The 16,709-nt window shown below is 37.3% G+C and overlaps 1 protein-coding gene across 1 annotated transcript in view; it reads right to left on the bottom strand.

Annotated features, from left to right (window-relative positions):
- Positions 1 to 5,232: 5,232 nt before the first annotated feature.
- The window catches only part of LOC105032905 (long chain acyl-CoA synthetase 6, peroxisomal), a 58,279-nt gene continuing 46,802 nt past the window's right edge, over positions 5,233 to 16,709 (bottom strand). The window contains exons 19-23 of the mRNA XM_010907494.4: positions 10,804 to 10,907; positions 10,641 to 10,726; positions 5,665 to 5,751; positions 5,499 to 5,585; positions 5,233 to 5,405 (exon numbers count right to left, since the gene is read on the bottom strand). Coding sequence (XP_010905796.1) covers positions 5,307 to 5,405; positions 5,499 to 5,585; positions 5,665 to 5,751; positions 10,641 to 10,726; positions 10,804 to 10,907 — 463 coding nt within the window. The 3' untranslated portion in view covers positions 5,233 to 5,306. The remainder of the gene's footprint in view (positions 5,406 to 5,498; positions 5,586 to 5,664; positions 5,752 to 10,640; positions 10,727 to 10,803; positions 10,908 to 16,709) is intronic.

Here is a 16,709-nt window from a genome sequence, read left to right as displayed (position 1 = left end):
ACCTCAACCATCTCCAACCTCGCCACCTTGGCAGCATTCAAGAAGTACTCTAGGTGGTGGGCAAGCTGAAAAAAGGAGGAAAAGGAGCAAAAGTCAGCCGACCAGTTCCAAATGATCAAAATAAAAACTCAAGTGAGAAGGTCGGTATCGTTTGCCTGGATGGAGTCATAGGCATTAGTTCGACGAAAACTGGAGCCTGACTCTAATTTCTTCGCATCAACTGGAAGAAGATCCTATGAATGAGATCCCAAGTTACTCGTCAGCTCCCTAACATGGAGTCTAACGAAGGCCGAACTGTGCTGATACACAACCCCTGCTTGGCCTCTATAGGGGCTAGGGTCAGTGTCGAATTTGAGGTATCAGAAGTTTGCTGGGAGGCCCCTTCATGTTGGGGGACTAATGAAGTGCTAGGTCAGGGTGGGAGTGCTACCCCAGGAAGAAGGACCTTCACTGGGCTGACCACCATCACCTCAGGGTCAAAGAAAGGGGCTCCAAAAAATCTCTAAGGTGGGGCCTCAATCGGGCGCGATACAATTCAAGCAGTCGAAGCTTCAGCATGAGGGTGCTTGGATGACTCCTTGATGGTGCCCAAGGCCCTCTTCTTCTTCTACACCACCCTGTGCAACTTTTCAAATCCTTGATCCTCATCCCTGCAAATAGCCGAGGCAAATATGTTAGAATAGATGATAATAACGAAAATAAAAGAAAAATAAGATAAAACTTAAGAAATGGCAATCACCTCATGGGTTGACCTGGCTGAGGCCGATCTTGTATAGGGTCAGCTTAGATAGTAGCTCTTTTCAAGGAAGAACCTTCTACACGAGCAGTCTTCACATCTCGACACTCAACATCACCTAAAGATGGGGCTCGGATCACTGAATTTTGAGGTTGACCCCATTAGATAAAACACTAGCCCTTGAAAAAAGAAATAAAGAAAAATCTCTCCTTCCATTCATGGATGGAGGGAGTACCTCAGATCAAGCTACGCGCTCTTTAAGGTGAGAGGTACCACCAATTCTGCTCCATTAGATGCTTCTTAAAAGTCAAAAAAGCCTAGAAGAGGAGGATGGTAGATTGGATACTGACTAAAAAGCAAAGGATGGTGAAGCCCATAATGAGTCGCCATGAGTTCGGCACTACCAAGCTCTAGGCAATTTCAAGAGAATGAAAAAGATGAATGAAGCAAGGGTAAAAGGGTAGCCTTAGGTCAGCTTTAAGGGTCTCCTCACAAGGATCGAGCTGATCTCGTGGCAGATCATAGATCCTATTGCTTTGGCCTGAGGCCTCCAGCTAATACTCAGCTGGTATTTGGAACTGAGCATGGATTAGCCCCAAGTCCTCAAGGGTGAGGTCATACTGAAAGTGCCTAGGGCCGATGACTTCTTTATCTTTGACCTCAAACTCCTCAGAGTCATACTCCAAAGAAGAGGATGACTCCCAACTATGAGATGGTTCCTGGTCGAAGGAAAAATATAGAGCATGGGGCTGATCCAAAGTAGGACTAACCTCAGATGGCTGATCGGAGCTCTTGCCGAAAGATTATCGAAGACTATCGAGAGTGCACTAGAAAATGGCTGCGTTTTCATCAAAAATCACCAGACCCAGGAACAATGCAAAGGAACTGGGGTCAACTGAGACGGGCCATTGTTTATAGATAGTGGGGATGGCTAAGATCCGATGTCGGCTCCGATTGAGCCGTGGGATGCTCGACACATGTTGGCTCAGGATTGGCTGAGCCGAGTTTCTATGAATGCCCACCATCATGTCCGAGGTATGCGATGGTTCATTTCAACCAACTAGCCATTGCCATGTGTCTAAGCATTAGTGAGCACAATATGAATCGAGCGGAGGTAATTGCTATTTTGTTCAATGCTTTTACTCTCCTCACCCAATCTATCAGTAGTTCGGACTCGAGAGTGGGGGACATCTATTTTGGGATGACGATTTATCTTAGCTATGCCCAACATTATTTAAACCTCGGCTCTATGGCGACTTTGTTAGCTGAGACTATGCCAAGCTGAGATAAGAAGCCAAGATTCATGGTGGCAGTTATATACTAAGTAATTATTTTATCTACCCCACATTCGAGATATACTCTAGAACAAACAAATAACAGTTCAACTCAGCTAGATAAGGCAAATGTAGCATAATTCTCTCTACCATTCCTACCTATATTTCCAAAAATAGCTAGCTACCCCATCTATAAATAGAGGGCATAGAGGATTTCTAAGGAAGCTCTTAAGCCAAATTCTTTCCCTCGGGTCAAACTCTTTCCCTTCTTTCCATTGTTTTCTAGTGATTGACTTAGGCGTTGGAGGGTCTCCACAAGAAGCAACTCCGATCAAAGACTTGATTTGCAGGTTCTCTCCTATTCGACGTGGAATCAAGCTTCAACCATCCCAAATCTATCTGCTCCAGCACCAAGTCAAATGCCAGCAAAAATAGTCATCATCCACTATCGCTAGCCATCTAAATAGTCTCCCAACTTTCATTTTAGATATAACCATTTATGGAACAAAAATTAGAGTTCTAGCTCTTCTTGAACCGATCCAATCAATCAACCAAGTCTCCTACATTATTCCTATGGATCTTAAATAATTAATACCAGATCAATATCACATGATATTAAACTTACCAAAAAATATGTATGAATGAAATAAAAGAAATTTATCAATGCCTTAAAAACATATCTCTTGCATAATACATGATTTTGTTAGGGCACCGATTCCAACACTAGATTCTTTTAATGAAATAATTTGGAAAAGTGGTCTTATTCTTCCCTTGGTCATCCAAGGCTTCGGTCAGAGTAGTTAGGGTGCACTCAGATCCATCATTTTGCCTCTGTGCCTAGGTAGCTCGGAGACCAAACTGAAGTTTGACATGATTAATGCCGATACATCATACCTGGTGAAGACAGAGGCTAATGGTCGAAGTGGCCAGAAGTAATTCCCAAAATTAGGAGGATGGCTGGTCCATTTTATTATGTTTGCTGTAGGTGCGAGCCCATTTCCGTCCTATTTATCAATAAATTGTAGAAATACGTCAATTTTTAGAGAGATTCGGATCTTCATGACATTAAATTAGTATAATTATTTCTTTGCGGTATGTTCGCTCTCCTTTTCCTAGGTTGACGGTAAGAACTTTTTCTTTTTCCATCCTTTTTTATTAATTATTTTTTATTTTTTACTTTTTTGTGTGTGGGGTATGGAAGCAAGTCATCTTATTCCAAGGATATAGTCAAAATCTATCACAGTCACATAACCAGCACCAAAATGTTATTTTTAACTAGAAGATTTTGCACAAAAAAGAAAAGATCTGCTTTATTATTGATTTTGCAAGAAAATATTAAGGGTGCAATTTGGTTATAATTTTTGATTTTTAATTTTTAATTTTTAAAAAATATTTTTTATTTTTTTTTATTTTTACTATTGAATAAAAATAAAAAAATAAAAAATATGTTTGATAACTATGTTGCTATAAAGCAAAAAATAATATTTGGAGACGGCAAGTGAAGAGTTCGATGGTGGAGAAGGGTTCAAAAAGGGAAGGAGAAGGAGGTAGAGAGGTAAAGAGCTCGACGAGGGAGAAGGATTTGGATTTTTTACTTTTTGATTTGACGTTTTAAATATACGGAAGTAAAAAAATAAAAAAATAAATTTTAAAAAATAAAATATTTTTATTTTACATAAAAAGTAATTATTTTGATTTTTTTAGATTTTTACTTTTTACTTTTCATGATTTTATCAAATATTATTTTTTATTTTTTATTTTTTAAAAATTAAAAAATAAAAAAAATATATTTTTTTAATGACTAACCAAACGCATCCTAAATAAGCTATAGATTATAGTCTATAGAAATCTGTATTTGATATTCAATTTATATGTAATGGTAAGAAAGAGCACCATACCGGGGAGCAGGTCGTGTAGCTCGCGCTCCCGCCTGTATCAGACGTTTAATAAAATATGTGTGTTGCCTACCTTTTACTTGGACACGGATAAAAATCGTGCACACACTCCTACTTGTATATGTTATTCTACAAAAATGAATCCTAACTTTTCCCCGCAAAATAAATAACTAGAGAGAGTTTTTTTTTTTAATGTAAATTAACTTTTCATGATAAAGAAAATAATAGCCATTTTCCTTGAGGAAAAAAAAGCTGCTACCTGACCATTTCAGTCCCATACTGATTCTATTTGGGTGCTTTTGCTACAATGTGGAATATACACACAAGGACAATGAAACAGAACTTTTAAAGAAAATAAATAAAGATATCAATTAATGTAAGCGATAGTTGAAGGCAGACTGAAGTAATAGAGATACAAATATAACTAGTTATCTTGAAAAGAATATTGTTCCATCTATGTGAGAAATAATTTCTGCGTCAGTGTTGTTGGATAATGACTTAATTATTAATTGCATGCACAGGTAGAGTTTTTTTTTTTTTTTTCCTCTTTCTATATTGGGTGCTTAGCCCGCCCCTCAACATTCTACAATCACACTACTAATGACCGTAAACAATTACAACCTAGACATTAACCGTAACTAGAGTCTTTTAAAATCATCGTAAACAATGTTTGGAACATTAATTCAGTGTTACACTTTTTCAAGCATGAGATTAGGTCTTCTAGTCTTGTGTTAACCCTCAAAAGTTCGCTCCCACCCCACCAAAAGGGATTTTTCCGGAGTACAAATCAACCTCGTAGGGGTCGTAGTGGGATGGGTGTAGCCTCCTAGATCCTGGTTCACTCTCTCCGTTTCTGTTTCCGCAAGGAGCCACTACCCCGTGATTGTCATGCCCAAGAGATCAATCCATTGCTATCACTCAGCCAGCATTCAACATGAGTGATGCACGAGGTCAATAGAATGAAATAATAGATCTACTCGCTTATAAGGGAACTCCCATAACAGAATAAGAAATATAAAGAACCATGGGGCTCATGAATAAAATATCATATTCTTCGCAAAACTGCAGATAATGAAGCTAGTTGGACAGGACATACACAAGTTGATAAAAATAATTTATCTAGTTATTTCATATATGTCAATCATGTGGCATGTCAAAGTGACATAAATGGAGTATCAATACAAGATATTGCATTTCTCTTTTAATAAAACAATGATTTGTCACACCTTAAACAGGTAGCCACTGTAACAACCGATACTTCATATTATCCCATTTGACCTGTGATTTGTTGTGGGCAGAGCCACAATGCTTCCTATGATACAATGTATGGCTTTATTCATTATTTGATTGATTCTGTTCTCTCATCAGCTTCTTGAGAAAAAAAAGCGGCGCTGATGCAAGTTATGATTGTTTATTTGGAGATGGATCAGATATAGATAACTTGGCATACATATCTTCAATTGCCTTTGCGAAATAAGCCTTTGCTTGAGGTCTCTTGATCTGGGAACAAATAAAAATTTGGATTGCAGTAAATCTTCGTTCAACTATGATATCTATATCTCATATGGAGAAAATTAGGTTGGAAGGGCATACCTTGAATGTTGGAGTCAGAAGACCATTGTCCAAAGTGAATGGTTCTAATGTCAAAGTAACAGCTTTGGCAAATTCAAAACCTCTTAGCTGTCACAGGTGGAGAATAAAATGTCAAGTCCACTAACAAGAAGAGGCAGGCTATGTAGGGTAGGGGATATGGAGTTACCTCAGCTTGCTTTCCGGCAGCATTCATCTCAGCAAGGACAGCAGCCCTCGCTCTTGGATCGGTGCATAGTTGTCTTAGATCTTCATACTGCAAAGAGTATATAAAAATAGCTATTTATAATGCTCATAGGCACAGGCAATAAAAACATCTATTCCAAAGCAGTCCAGGGCTGATGTGTGCACATGGGAAAATCATTTGCATTTCATAAATCAAAATCTGTGTTTAACTTTTGACTCAGTGAAACACATGGAATTATGATCTTTTAGAAAGAAACTGATAGTCATTGGTGGTATGGACAAATTCTTCAATAAGAAAGAGGAAATTGCTAATGGCTTGCTGATCTGTCAGCTTAGAGTTCAAATATTATGAGAAGGAACTAGAATTAATTAGGATGCATAGCTGCATATGCAAGAGGTTCTTCATTGTCATCGAGAAAAACTTCCCCTCATTAAGAGATTGCCCATCAAGCCACCATGAAATGATTGAGCAGATTTATATGACCATTTGCCAAAACTAATTTCAACCCTCTAAAATTGGTACCACGAAACTAAGAAGCCAGTCAGAAGGCAAGAAAACCTGACCAAAGTACAGATCAACCATGGAGACGTGTCAAAAATTTCCAAGACTTGCACAGTGTCTAGATTAAGAGGGAGAAAGACAAGGCCTAATATAAGTAGTAGTCTTCATCTCTAGCATGCAAATTATAGGAAAGAGATCCAAATCTAAAAATTAAAACAATCTGAAATACAAAGTAAAAGAAAATTTGCCAACAGTTAGTAATGGATTTGCAATTAAACAATAACACAAGATAATATGGAATGTTACTGTACTGACCATTACTGGGTGTCAATATGCATAATCGAGGCCATAAATGGAACGCCTATCCTTTAATCACGAATTGAGAGAGGTATAAAGCGCACTCATCCATATAATCTACAATTTTGTTAAACAAGTAGCCCATGACAGTGATATCATGTAGAGAATTGGAAATTGTCACTCCTTGCCCAAAACATGAAGGGCATCATCCTAGACACACTATCAAAGTTTCTTTTTTTTTTTTTTTTTTTGGTACAACATCAGAGGTCCTATTACTTTGCCACAAATGATGCCATTCACCCTTTTCCTCAAGGCCAACAAGTAGGTCCACCTCCATTATATGCCTCCATAGTTTTTTTTGTATTTGTCCACATTCAAAAATGTGGAATTCAATTTTGTGTTTCGAACTTTGAATGTTTCAAAGAATATATGCTCAACATAATTACCATTGCTTCCTGTCCTTCAGTGGCCTTTGGATAATGTTCTAATTGTTAGTTTTCCATTGACATGGTCATGTGACCTTCGATCAAGGTTGCATCCATAAGAACATCTTAACATGAAATTCATCATAAACTTTTCTCTGTGGAATATTCAATTTTGACTCCAAATCTTCTTCCTTCAGATGAGTATTTTTCTCAATGCCACTTTGACGCACAGCCATAAGCATTTTAATATCTTTATTTTGTTTCAAAAATTCTTGGTTGAGATTAAGTAGAACCATGCACAATTGACAAGTAAAAAAGGCAAGCTTAGCACACTATAACATCAAAGAACTTATCTTACTGAAAAGGGCATTCTGATGCATGAGACTCCCAGAACAGTAGGGTTTGAAAAGGGTCAGATGGACACATCCTTAACCCTGCATGCGGAGAGGCTATTTCTATGTTTCGAGCCCATGACATGCAGGTCACAATAGAGCAACCACATTATTGTGCCAAGGCTTCCCCCCTTGGGGCCTGTTTGGATGATTGGGCCAAAAATCTCATAAGATTCATGGGTTGGGCTAGTGCAACTAGAAAAAAATCAGCCTGGGCTAGGCGTATATTCTCAGGCTGATCTTTTTCTAGTTGCACTAGCCCAACCTATGAACTCTATGAGATTTTAGGTTGAATCATCCAAGCAGGCCCTTAAAAGAATTGATCCTATCAGATAGCAGAATTTAATCTTTAACAAATAGCTCTTTAAATGTAGATTTTGTATTATTCATTAGTCTATCTGTGTGTTTGGAGTTGGGTGACAATAGATCAGCACATGCTAGCAAATAGAAGCACAAATACCTTGTACATGAAAGTTCCTGAACAAAAATTGACGGCAGTTTCTCTCTTGATCATTTATAGATCATTTCTGTTTGATTTACAAGTCTCATCACCTCCTCAATTATGGATGATGCACCAGGTAATTCATACAAATAATTTCCAAATAACCATGGATTATCTATTAATGGTTCGGTCAAGGACTTCCTGGCATGGGGGATCTGAAAATTGAGATCCCTTGGTTTCATTTTGTTTTTATATAGTCGGTATGTTACCATACTTATACAACCATATATTAATATAATTATAAGTTGAAAAAACATAGAATTAAAAAGTTTGACTATTTTGGGTTGGTTGAAATAGATACAAATTGATGTTGCATGAGAAAAATGTGTGTTGTGTTTTGGGGTGTGTGTGTGCGTGTGTGACAGAGAGAGAGAGAGAGAGAGAGAGAGAGACTTGATTTATATATTGATGTACTCTTCCCACCATCCCCGAAAACAGAAAAAGAAAAAGAAGATCAAATACCTGATTGATGCAATAAACCAAAAAGAACTAGGCTTCTAATAGATGTTGATTTGAACAAGCATAAAATTTTTATGTGCAAAATCATTTTGGAAATAAAGAATTAGAGCAGTAGTAACTAGTAAGTATATTAGTATTTTCCCATCTCTTCGTGAACATAAAAGAAAGAATAAAGTTGCACTGAGATTTAAGCAGTCCATTGATGGAATATGATGAATGGAACTGCAAGAATTAGACATGGAACCTCATGCTTGAAAATTAGAACCATATAGCATATTTGAGGGTCTGTTTGGCATTGGTTTTGTTTTCTGCTTTTGTTTTCATGAAACCTAAGAAGAAAAATGAACTGACTGAATGATATGTATGATAAAATCCTGTAGTTGTTTAAATTATTTGTAAAACCCATGGAGCCTTTGCTAGCAAAGATTTATTGCGTCCATAAAAGAGTGAAAATATAAGCAAGAAATAGCAGAAATTCTGTGCAAATGCTATCTTCAACATCCGTCTCAACATGGTATTACACTAATTCGTCAAGAAACAAAAACACAAAAATAACAACACTATACAGGCCCTGAGTTCAGTTGCATTCCAGAGAAATCTGGAAATTGACTACCCAAGCTTTCTGAATAACTCCTTGAATAAATCTATGACATTCCAACTTCATGTTAAGCTTATGTTCGCAACATCTGACCATCTGTGTTTTGAAAATGACTAATTTCTAACCAACTCCCACTGAACAAGCATGCCTTCTTTCAGATAAAATATTTGATTAATTTGTTCTTTACATCAGTCCTTATGAAGTCAAGGGTGAGGATCATGATGCACAAGTTATTATGATCAATTCCTAATCCAATTACATGGAGAGTCAATAGAGCATATTGAAATATGAAAACTATCATTTTGTCTGAATTTGTTTAAGTATTAGATGTTGATTGTTCAATGTTTTATTAGACTCATGATCCTTAGGATGCTTAGCTTTCCAGTAATTTGGATTTTAGTTACTTGGCCATCCAGTTACTTGACCTACATGTTACATGAGCCCTAAGTTACTTTTTTCTTTAAAAAAAAAAAAAACATATCTGGTTACTTGCTTCTTAAGTCAGGTAGGCTATACAGTGTATGGAATAGCTAAAAAGATAGACTTAAATCATACATTTCATGCGAGTTTTAAGAACGAAAGTTGTTTGTTTCCCCTTATCCCTCTCACTCTATCGTCAAACCTCTCTAATTTCTTCTTCTCTACTCTTTAGTCTCTTCTCTCTATCTTCTTGATTTCTCTCACCCCTCATACCCATCCAAAGGATGTTGATCACCCAGGAGTTATAGGTGAATTTTTCAGGAGGGGTTAAAAGTAGACAGAGGACAGCAATGCTGACAGTATGGCGGCTGTAAAGCCAAGGCATTTCACCAAAGAATGAAAATCTGAAGCCCTAAAATTAAATAACAGCTTAGGCAGTGTTTGGGTGATTCGGTGGTGATATGGGTCGAAAAGGGTGGTGGTGGCTGTGTTTGGCTGCAATGGCAGCAATGATGGTGGTGGCCGTGGTGTTGTTAGGGTTCAGCAAGGGTGGTGGTGGTGCCAATAAAGGCAGCGATGGTGGCCATGAATGGTTTTGGTTTTCAAAAACTTTTGAAAACCAGATTCTTTTTTAAGTATCCATGATTTTAGAAAGGGACTTCCATAAAACTGAAATAGAAACTAGGTCACAAAACACTATTTCTGCCAAGATTTTGTGTTTTGAAAATAGAAAACTAAAAAATGGAATTTAGAATTAATGCCAAAGAGGGTCTTACCCTACTTTCTGGCCAGTTTGGATGCCCTAGGATTTTTTGAGTCTGATAAGATCTAGCATGGGCTGAGTTGACAATGATGAGGATGGGGAAGAAGATAAAGAAAAGTTTGCTTGATCAAGGGAAGCAGGAGTTGATCTTATGCATAGAAGCTAGGCTAATTAGTTCTGACAAAAATATGATTTAGTGTATCCTTAAAAAGTTGGGATAATAGAACTACAGGCCTCCCAATCTCTCAAAATTCTTGACTGCTAGGACTTTCCTTCTTCAATCACTCAGATTTAGGGAGAAGGTAAAATGGATTAGCCACTCAGCCATTCAACAAAGGCCCATTAAAGAATGTTCGAATTTATCAGATCACAATATCCAATAGTAATTAATCAATTAATATTTAAAACGTATTATTATAAATTGCTACTAATGTAAAATCCTAGTACCAAATCCTCTCATGCTTGGAAATGTGTGGTGCTAAAGGAAATTTTCATGGAAGCTGCATATTTCAGAATACTTAATAGGTAGGTAACTGGGAGTCAAGAAGGAAAGGATGATATTTGCTACTACAAACTTAAAGAAGATGAAATGGAGATCCACCTTGATTCCTTCAGATGCAGCCCATGTCTTCAACACATCCGGCTCAACTGATACTATGGCAACTAGACAAGAGTTTAAGCTGTCACCTTTAATAAAAGAAAACAATAATTAATGTGCATACAATGTGAAGCTAGAAATAAGCCGATAATATTCAGTTAGTTACCGTAGACAAAACACTGAGAAATGAAGCCGCACTTGGCATAAACATTCTCAATCTTCTCTGGGGCTATGTACTCGCCTTGGGCCAACTTAAAGATATTCTTTTTCCTACCATAATTTCAAAAGTGATTGATGTACAGCATCAACTACAAAATTTGTAGACAAAATAGCAGCTAACTATATATAAGCATGTGTACATATTTAACTACAAATGCATAAAAAATTGAAAATTTAAGAGGACACATGTATGAAAACACAAGAAGAAAAGAGAAGTCCTGGATTTGTATTCTACACATTACCATATAGTAATTTATCGTGGCAGACTCATCTTTTAATGCTTACAAACATGCGCGCACGCGCACGCGCACGCACACACACACACATATATATGTATGTATGTATGTATGTATATGTACGTATGTATATATGTAGGTTTGTATGAGCATCTGTACATATTTAGCTATAAATGCATAAAAATTGAAAATGACATGTGTGATAAGAAAAGAAGAAAAGAGAAGTCCTGAATTTATATGCCATAAAGTAATTTATTGTGGGAGCTTCATCTTTTAATGCCTATACATGGACACACATGCACTTGCACGCACATGCAGGCATGCCCATGCCACACCCATGCCCATGCCCACAAGCACACATGCACATGCACATGCACGTGCCCCCCCACACACCGGCACGCCGCGCACATATATACATATGCATAAATACATATTTATATAATATAGATTATATATATATATAAAGAATTTAATTTTAAGAGAGGAGACGTAATGAGAACAAAAGAAGAAAGAGAACTGCATTTGCATTCTATACATTACCATATAGTAGTTTATTGTGGGAGCCTGATCTTTTCATGCCAGTACACTTACATATATAATTGCCTTCTACCACATATCTAGTCCTTCACACTCCATGTGGTATAACAACAAAATGCAAACAATTTTTGCATGGTTCCCTTCAACTAGAAATGGGTAAAGAAAACAATGCATGAGTGATATGCAGGAAACATATGCTAAAGAAAATTTCCCGGTGGTAGAAAGCATTGTCCTAATTTTTTTTTTAATGGGTCTTAAGTGTTGGTTAGGTCGTTTATGGTGAACTAGCATGCTACTTTTCTACTGCTTTAAGTAATTAGAAGGTAAGACTATAATGGACAAGTTAATGTAAAATCTATGGACAAGATAGCAACCCCCCTTAAGCAAGTTGAAACTTGAAAGAATTTCTTCCTTTTCCCTAATTGGCTCAAGTTGGCATCAAATTTTTGGCCTTAGTTTGTGGTGTAGATGTGCAAGTAGCATAAGTACATTGGAGAATTAATTGAAGGATAAAAGCGAGTATAGATAATACTTTGGTAGATAAAAGCGAGTATAGATAATTCTATCTTGAGGAATGATGAGATGAAGGGATGTCTTACACAGCTAAAAGAGAAGATTGCCCACTAACCGAGATCATATCTTGATTTGTGATTTCTTCAACTCAAGCACCATCAACTTTGGTAGCAAAGCTGTCTACAATGTCTGGAGAAAATGATATACCATCAAGTCGAATCTCAAATCAAGATCCCCATATATGATCGAACTATTGATGTAGAGAAGCTGGATAACTGGATTACACTAGTTAAAGACTTATTTCCTATTGATATACTAATATCTAGAAGGTAGCTGTTGCCTACCTCAAGCTTTCTAGCCATGTTCTTGCTTGGTGGAATTCATACATGAGAAACAAGGATATCTCTAATCTTAGATGGAGAAACTTCAAGAGCCTAATGAAGTAATTCCATCCAATTGGCCATGAGGAAGATTGATGGCTTAAGTGGCAAAACTTGTAGCAGGAGTATGATCAACTTATCTAAGACTATATTGCTGAGTTCCACAAGCAAACATCTCCCTCGAGATCTTCATCAATACTTATGTAGACTTCATGAAGTACGTCCTCGACAAGAGCATCTAGAAGGAGCTAAAACTCTTAAAAGTTGAAGACATCAACGAAGCTAACATGAAGATCATAAGAGTAGAGGAGAATCGACTCAGGATAGGTATGAAGGGTGATAAGCCCAAGAAAGGTGGCTAAAAACTAGGCCAGAAGTGGAAGTAGAGCAAGAAAAAATCTAGGATTCAGAAAAAAATTATTGCAACCATTGTAGAATCAATGGAGAGTTTAATGGCAAAATTATGACCATCAAAATTGAGTTTGATGGTAAAAAAACCTAAGATAGTGAAGCAGAATGAGATGCACGAGAGGAATTCTTCCACTTAAAGATTAAGGAAAGATTTTAAATCCCGTGGGACAGAGACATCCCGATTTTCGCCCGGAATGGGACACCCCGCATCCCGCCCCATCCCAATGGCCATCCCAATCAGGCATCCCGATATGCACTTGGGACACCCTTATATATATATAAATAATATTTTTTTTGAATTTATCTTGAAGTTTTACTGATATATTTATTATTTAAATATATTTGCACTTTAAAAGTGATATATTTATAATAGATCGGTTCTATTTAATACTAACACTCTAATGCATTATGAATTTTCTAGGTTATTGAAGATCGTTTGTTGATTACGAAGCAAAGATTTCTCATAATTGACGCATCCACAAGTATTTGATACAGCAAAAATGTCAAAATTCGATGAAAAAGCTGCGATCCATACAATTTAAGTTTAGTCATATGAAAATATGAATATGCTAATAATTTCAATATTATACAAAATAGATTCATCAGTTTAACATAAACATATCAAATTTACTACTAATTCCAGGTGGAATGCCTATGATGCTCATAAATATCTGGATCCTGCTTATAATCGGGGTCTTGAATATGATGCCAATTTTGATACTGAGCCCATCCTTGTTGTTCATCTTGTATCTGATGTTGTCCACGATAACCCTCTTGATAATGTCCATCCTTGATTAGGATAACGAGAGGTAATACCATAACTGTGGTTCGAAAAAATATCCATATAAAGGTGGATACTGGATAAAAAAATACTCCTCAAGATATGACCATTAGGAGGATACATCTGCATCATTCATAGAAAAAGAAAGGCCATGATATGCACTTTGGCTATTTGATGCTCCAACGGATCCTATTCTGATTGATGATGATGATGACCTAGCTTGCTCAGATTCTAGCCTACTTCTCAAAGCATCTTGCTGCATCCACACCATAAACTCCGGATATGCCCGACGTCGACGTTCCTCAGTTATTCTCAACTCTTCATGAAAATGATTAAAAATATCTGTAGCCTGTGTCACGTCCTGCAACAATTCTTCTTTCTCTCATCGCTATTATCACAAGATGATCTAGGCAATCCAAAATCTGAGGGCTCGGGTATTTCAGTATGACCATCTTGAACCTGCACATCATTAATTGCCTCTAGTGCATCAATTGTTGCCTTCCCTTTTGATTTGAACTTTGCATATCTCTCCTCAACTATAAGTCTCTGGCACCCTCTCGAGCTCTGACTGGCCTTTGATTGTTGACTTGTTCTACCTTTACTACTGGTCCCAATTTCCTAGCTATATTAGGAGATTTTTGTTTGATGTCTTGAACTAAACATTCCATAATTAAATCATTGATCAGAATCCTTAGATTGCCTGCTACCCGATCCACCATCATCTCCAATAATATCTCGTATTTCACTCTGAATGGGGGATAAATGAGAAGCCGCCCATTGGTCCACATCTTGCACCCCTACTTCATGTGCTATCATTTTGCACGGTTGGGGGGATCTCCTAGCTCATCCAACATTGATGGATCCCGTGCTTCCTAATATGCAACCCAGCTCAGCATAAGATCCTCCTCATTATGAACAAAATTCTATTTGAATGGGTCATCTTGTCTGTGCTCTTTTCCCTTATTGACATACTTGAGCTTTAACCTCATATGATAGTGGACCAAAACCAGATCTCTTAATCTTTGTGAGGTTAGATGATTTTTGATTTTCGTATGGATCAGGGCAAATGTACTTCAATTGCGCTCGCATCCACTAAATGAGACAGTCTGTGATAGAATTTGAATGGCAATTTTTCTTAGATTTGGTGCGAATGTGCCCCATTGGATCCACCACTCTCTTACATTCAGATAATACATATGTATATAAATGTTTGAGTCCTCAACTATACATAGATGTAAAGATAATAAAAAATAGTCCCATATTAATACCCGGTGATATTGTAGATATGAATCGATGTGCTCCTTATTCTCCAAAGGTCCCTTTCCTCTCTCGAAAAATTTTTCCCTACCCAATCAATATATGACAAGAACACGAACACAAGAATAGGGAGAAGGTTTGGGATGCCAAAAAATGCCTTGTCCCCCTTGGGATCAAAGAGCCTCTTTATATAGATCTTCAATAAAGTAAAAACAGTAATACAGCCTATACAAACAGCTATACAAAATAGGATAATCAATAATATACTACAGCACCAAAGATAGTAATACAGCCTATATTTAGATTCCTGCTGATTGCTAAATATATTCCTACTGATTGCTCTATTTAGATCACTGTTGATAAGGTATTCTTTGATTTTGTTATATTTAGATTCCTGCTGATTGCTAAATATATTCCTACTGATACTTCCCCTCAAATTGATGCTGGAGAGTCTTGCAACATCAATTTGCTACTAATAAACTTATGTCGATCAAAGGAGAAAGCCTTCGTGAAAATATCAGCAATCTGATCCTTGGAGGGCAAGTAGAGAAGAGTAATAATTTTTCTCTTAAGAACATCACGAATGTAGTGACAATCAATTTCAATATGTTTTGTGCGCTCATGTAAGACTGGATTCTCAGCAATGCGAATGGCACTAGTATCATCAGCATGTAGGGGAGTGGGTTCATTGCAAGGAAAATCCAATTCCAAGAGCAATCCTCTCAACCAGGTGACTTCAGAACATGCAGCAGACATTGCGCAATATTCAGCTTCAGTGGATGACCTAGAAACCCAATCTTGCTTCTTGCATTTCCATGAAATCAAGTACTATCCTAAAAAGACACCAACTAGTAATGGACCTCCTAGTGTTGGGGCAAACTCCCCAATCGACATCAGCATATGTAGACAAGGACAGAGAGGTCCCAGAAGAAAAGAATAGTCCTCGGTTGGAAGTACCCTTGAGGTAGCGGAGAATACGATGAACAACAGCAAGATGTGTATGCCTAGGAGCAGTCATAAATTGACTCACAGTATTCACAGCATAGGCAATGTCTGGGCGAGTAAAACTGAGATAAATGAGGCTCCCAACAAGTTTGCAATAATAGGTAGGATCATCGAGTAGATTGCCATCATCATTTCGAAGTTTGAGATTTACTTCCATAGGTGTGGCAACTATGAGACTGTTCTGAAGCTGAGCAAGAGATATTAGATTATGCAGATATTTTTGTTGAGTCAATTGTATGCCTTTTTCGGTGCGATGGGCTTCAACACCTAAAAAGTAATTAAAATATCCAAGGTCTTTCATCTGAGATGACCGATGCAGCGTATCTTTGATGTGCTGTATTCCAAGATTATCATCACCTGAGATCAATATATCATCAACATACACTACAATAAGAGTAAGACCACAGGGAAACCTTTGCAAGAAAAGGGATGAATCTTGTTTGCTCTGCTGAAATCCCACCTTCTGAATGGTATGTCACAGCTTAGTAAACCATGCTCGTGGTGCTTGTTTGAGCCTATAAAGTGATCTCCTCAATCGACAAGTCAAGTCTTGTGATAGCAAGGCAATCTTGGCGGTGGTTTCGTAAAAGCTTCCTCATGTAGATCTCCATTCAAGAAAACATTCTTGACATCCATTTGAAATGTAGGCCAAGATTTTGATGCAGCCAATGCAACAAGAGTTCAAACAGTTGTCATTTTAGCCACAGGGGCAAAAGTATCTTGATAATCAATG

Source organism: Elaeis guineensis, chromosome 5 (genome assembly GCF_000442705.2).
Source record: "Elaeis guineensis isolate ETL-2024a chromosome 5, EG11, whole genome shotgun sequence".
Lineage (NCBI taxonomy): Eukaryota > Viridiplantae > Streptophyta > Magnoliopsida > Arecales > Arecaceae > Elaeis > Elaeis guineensis.
This window is presented reverse-complemented; position numbering and strand designations above follow the sequence as displayed.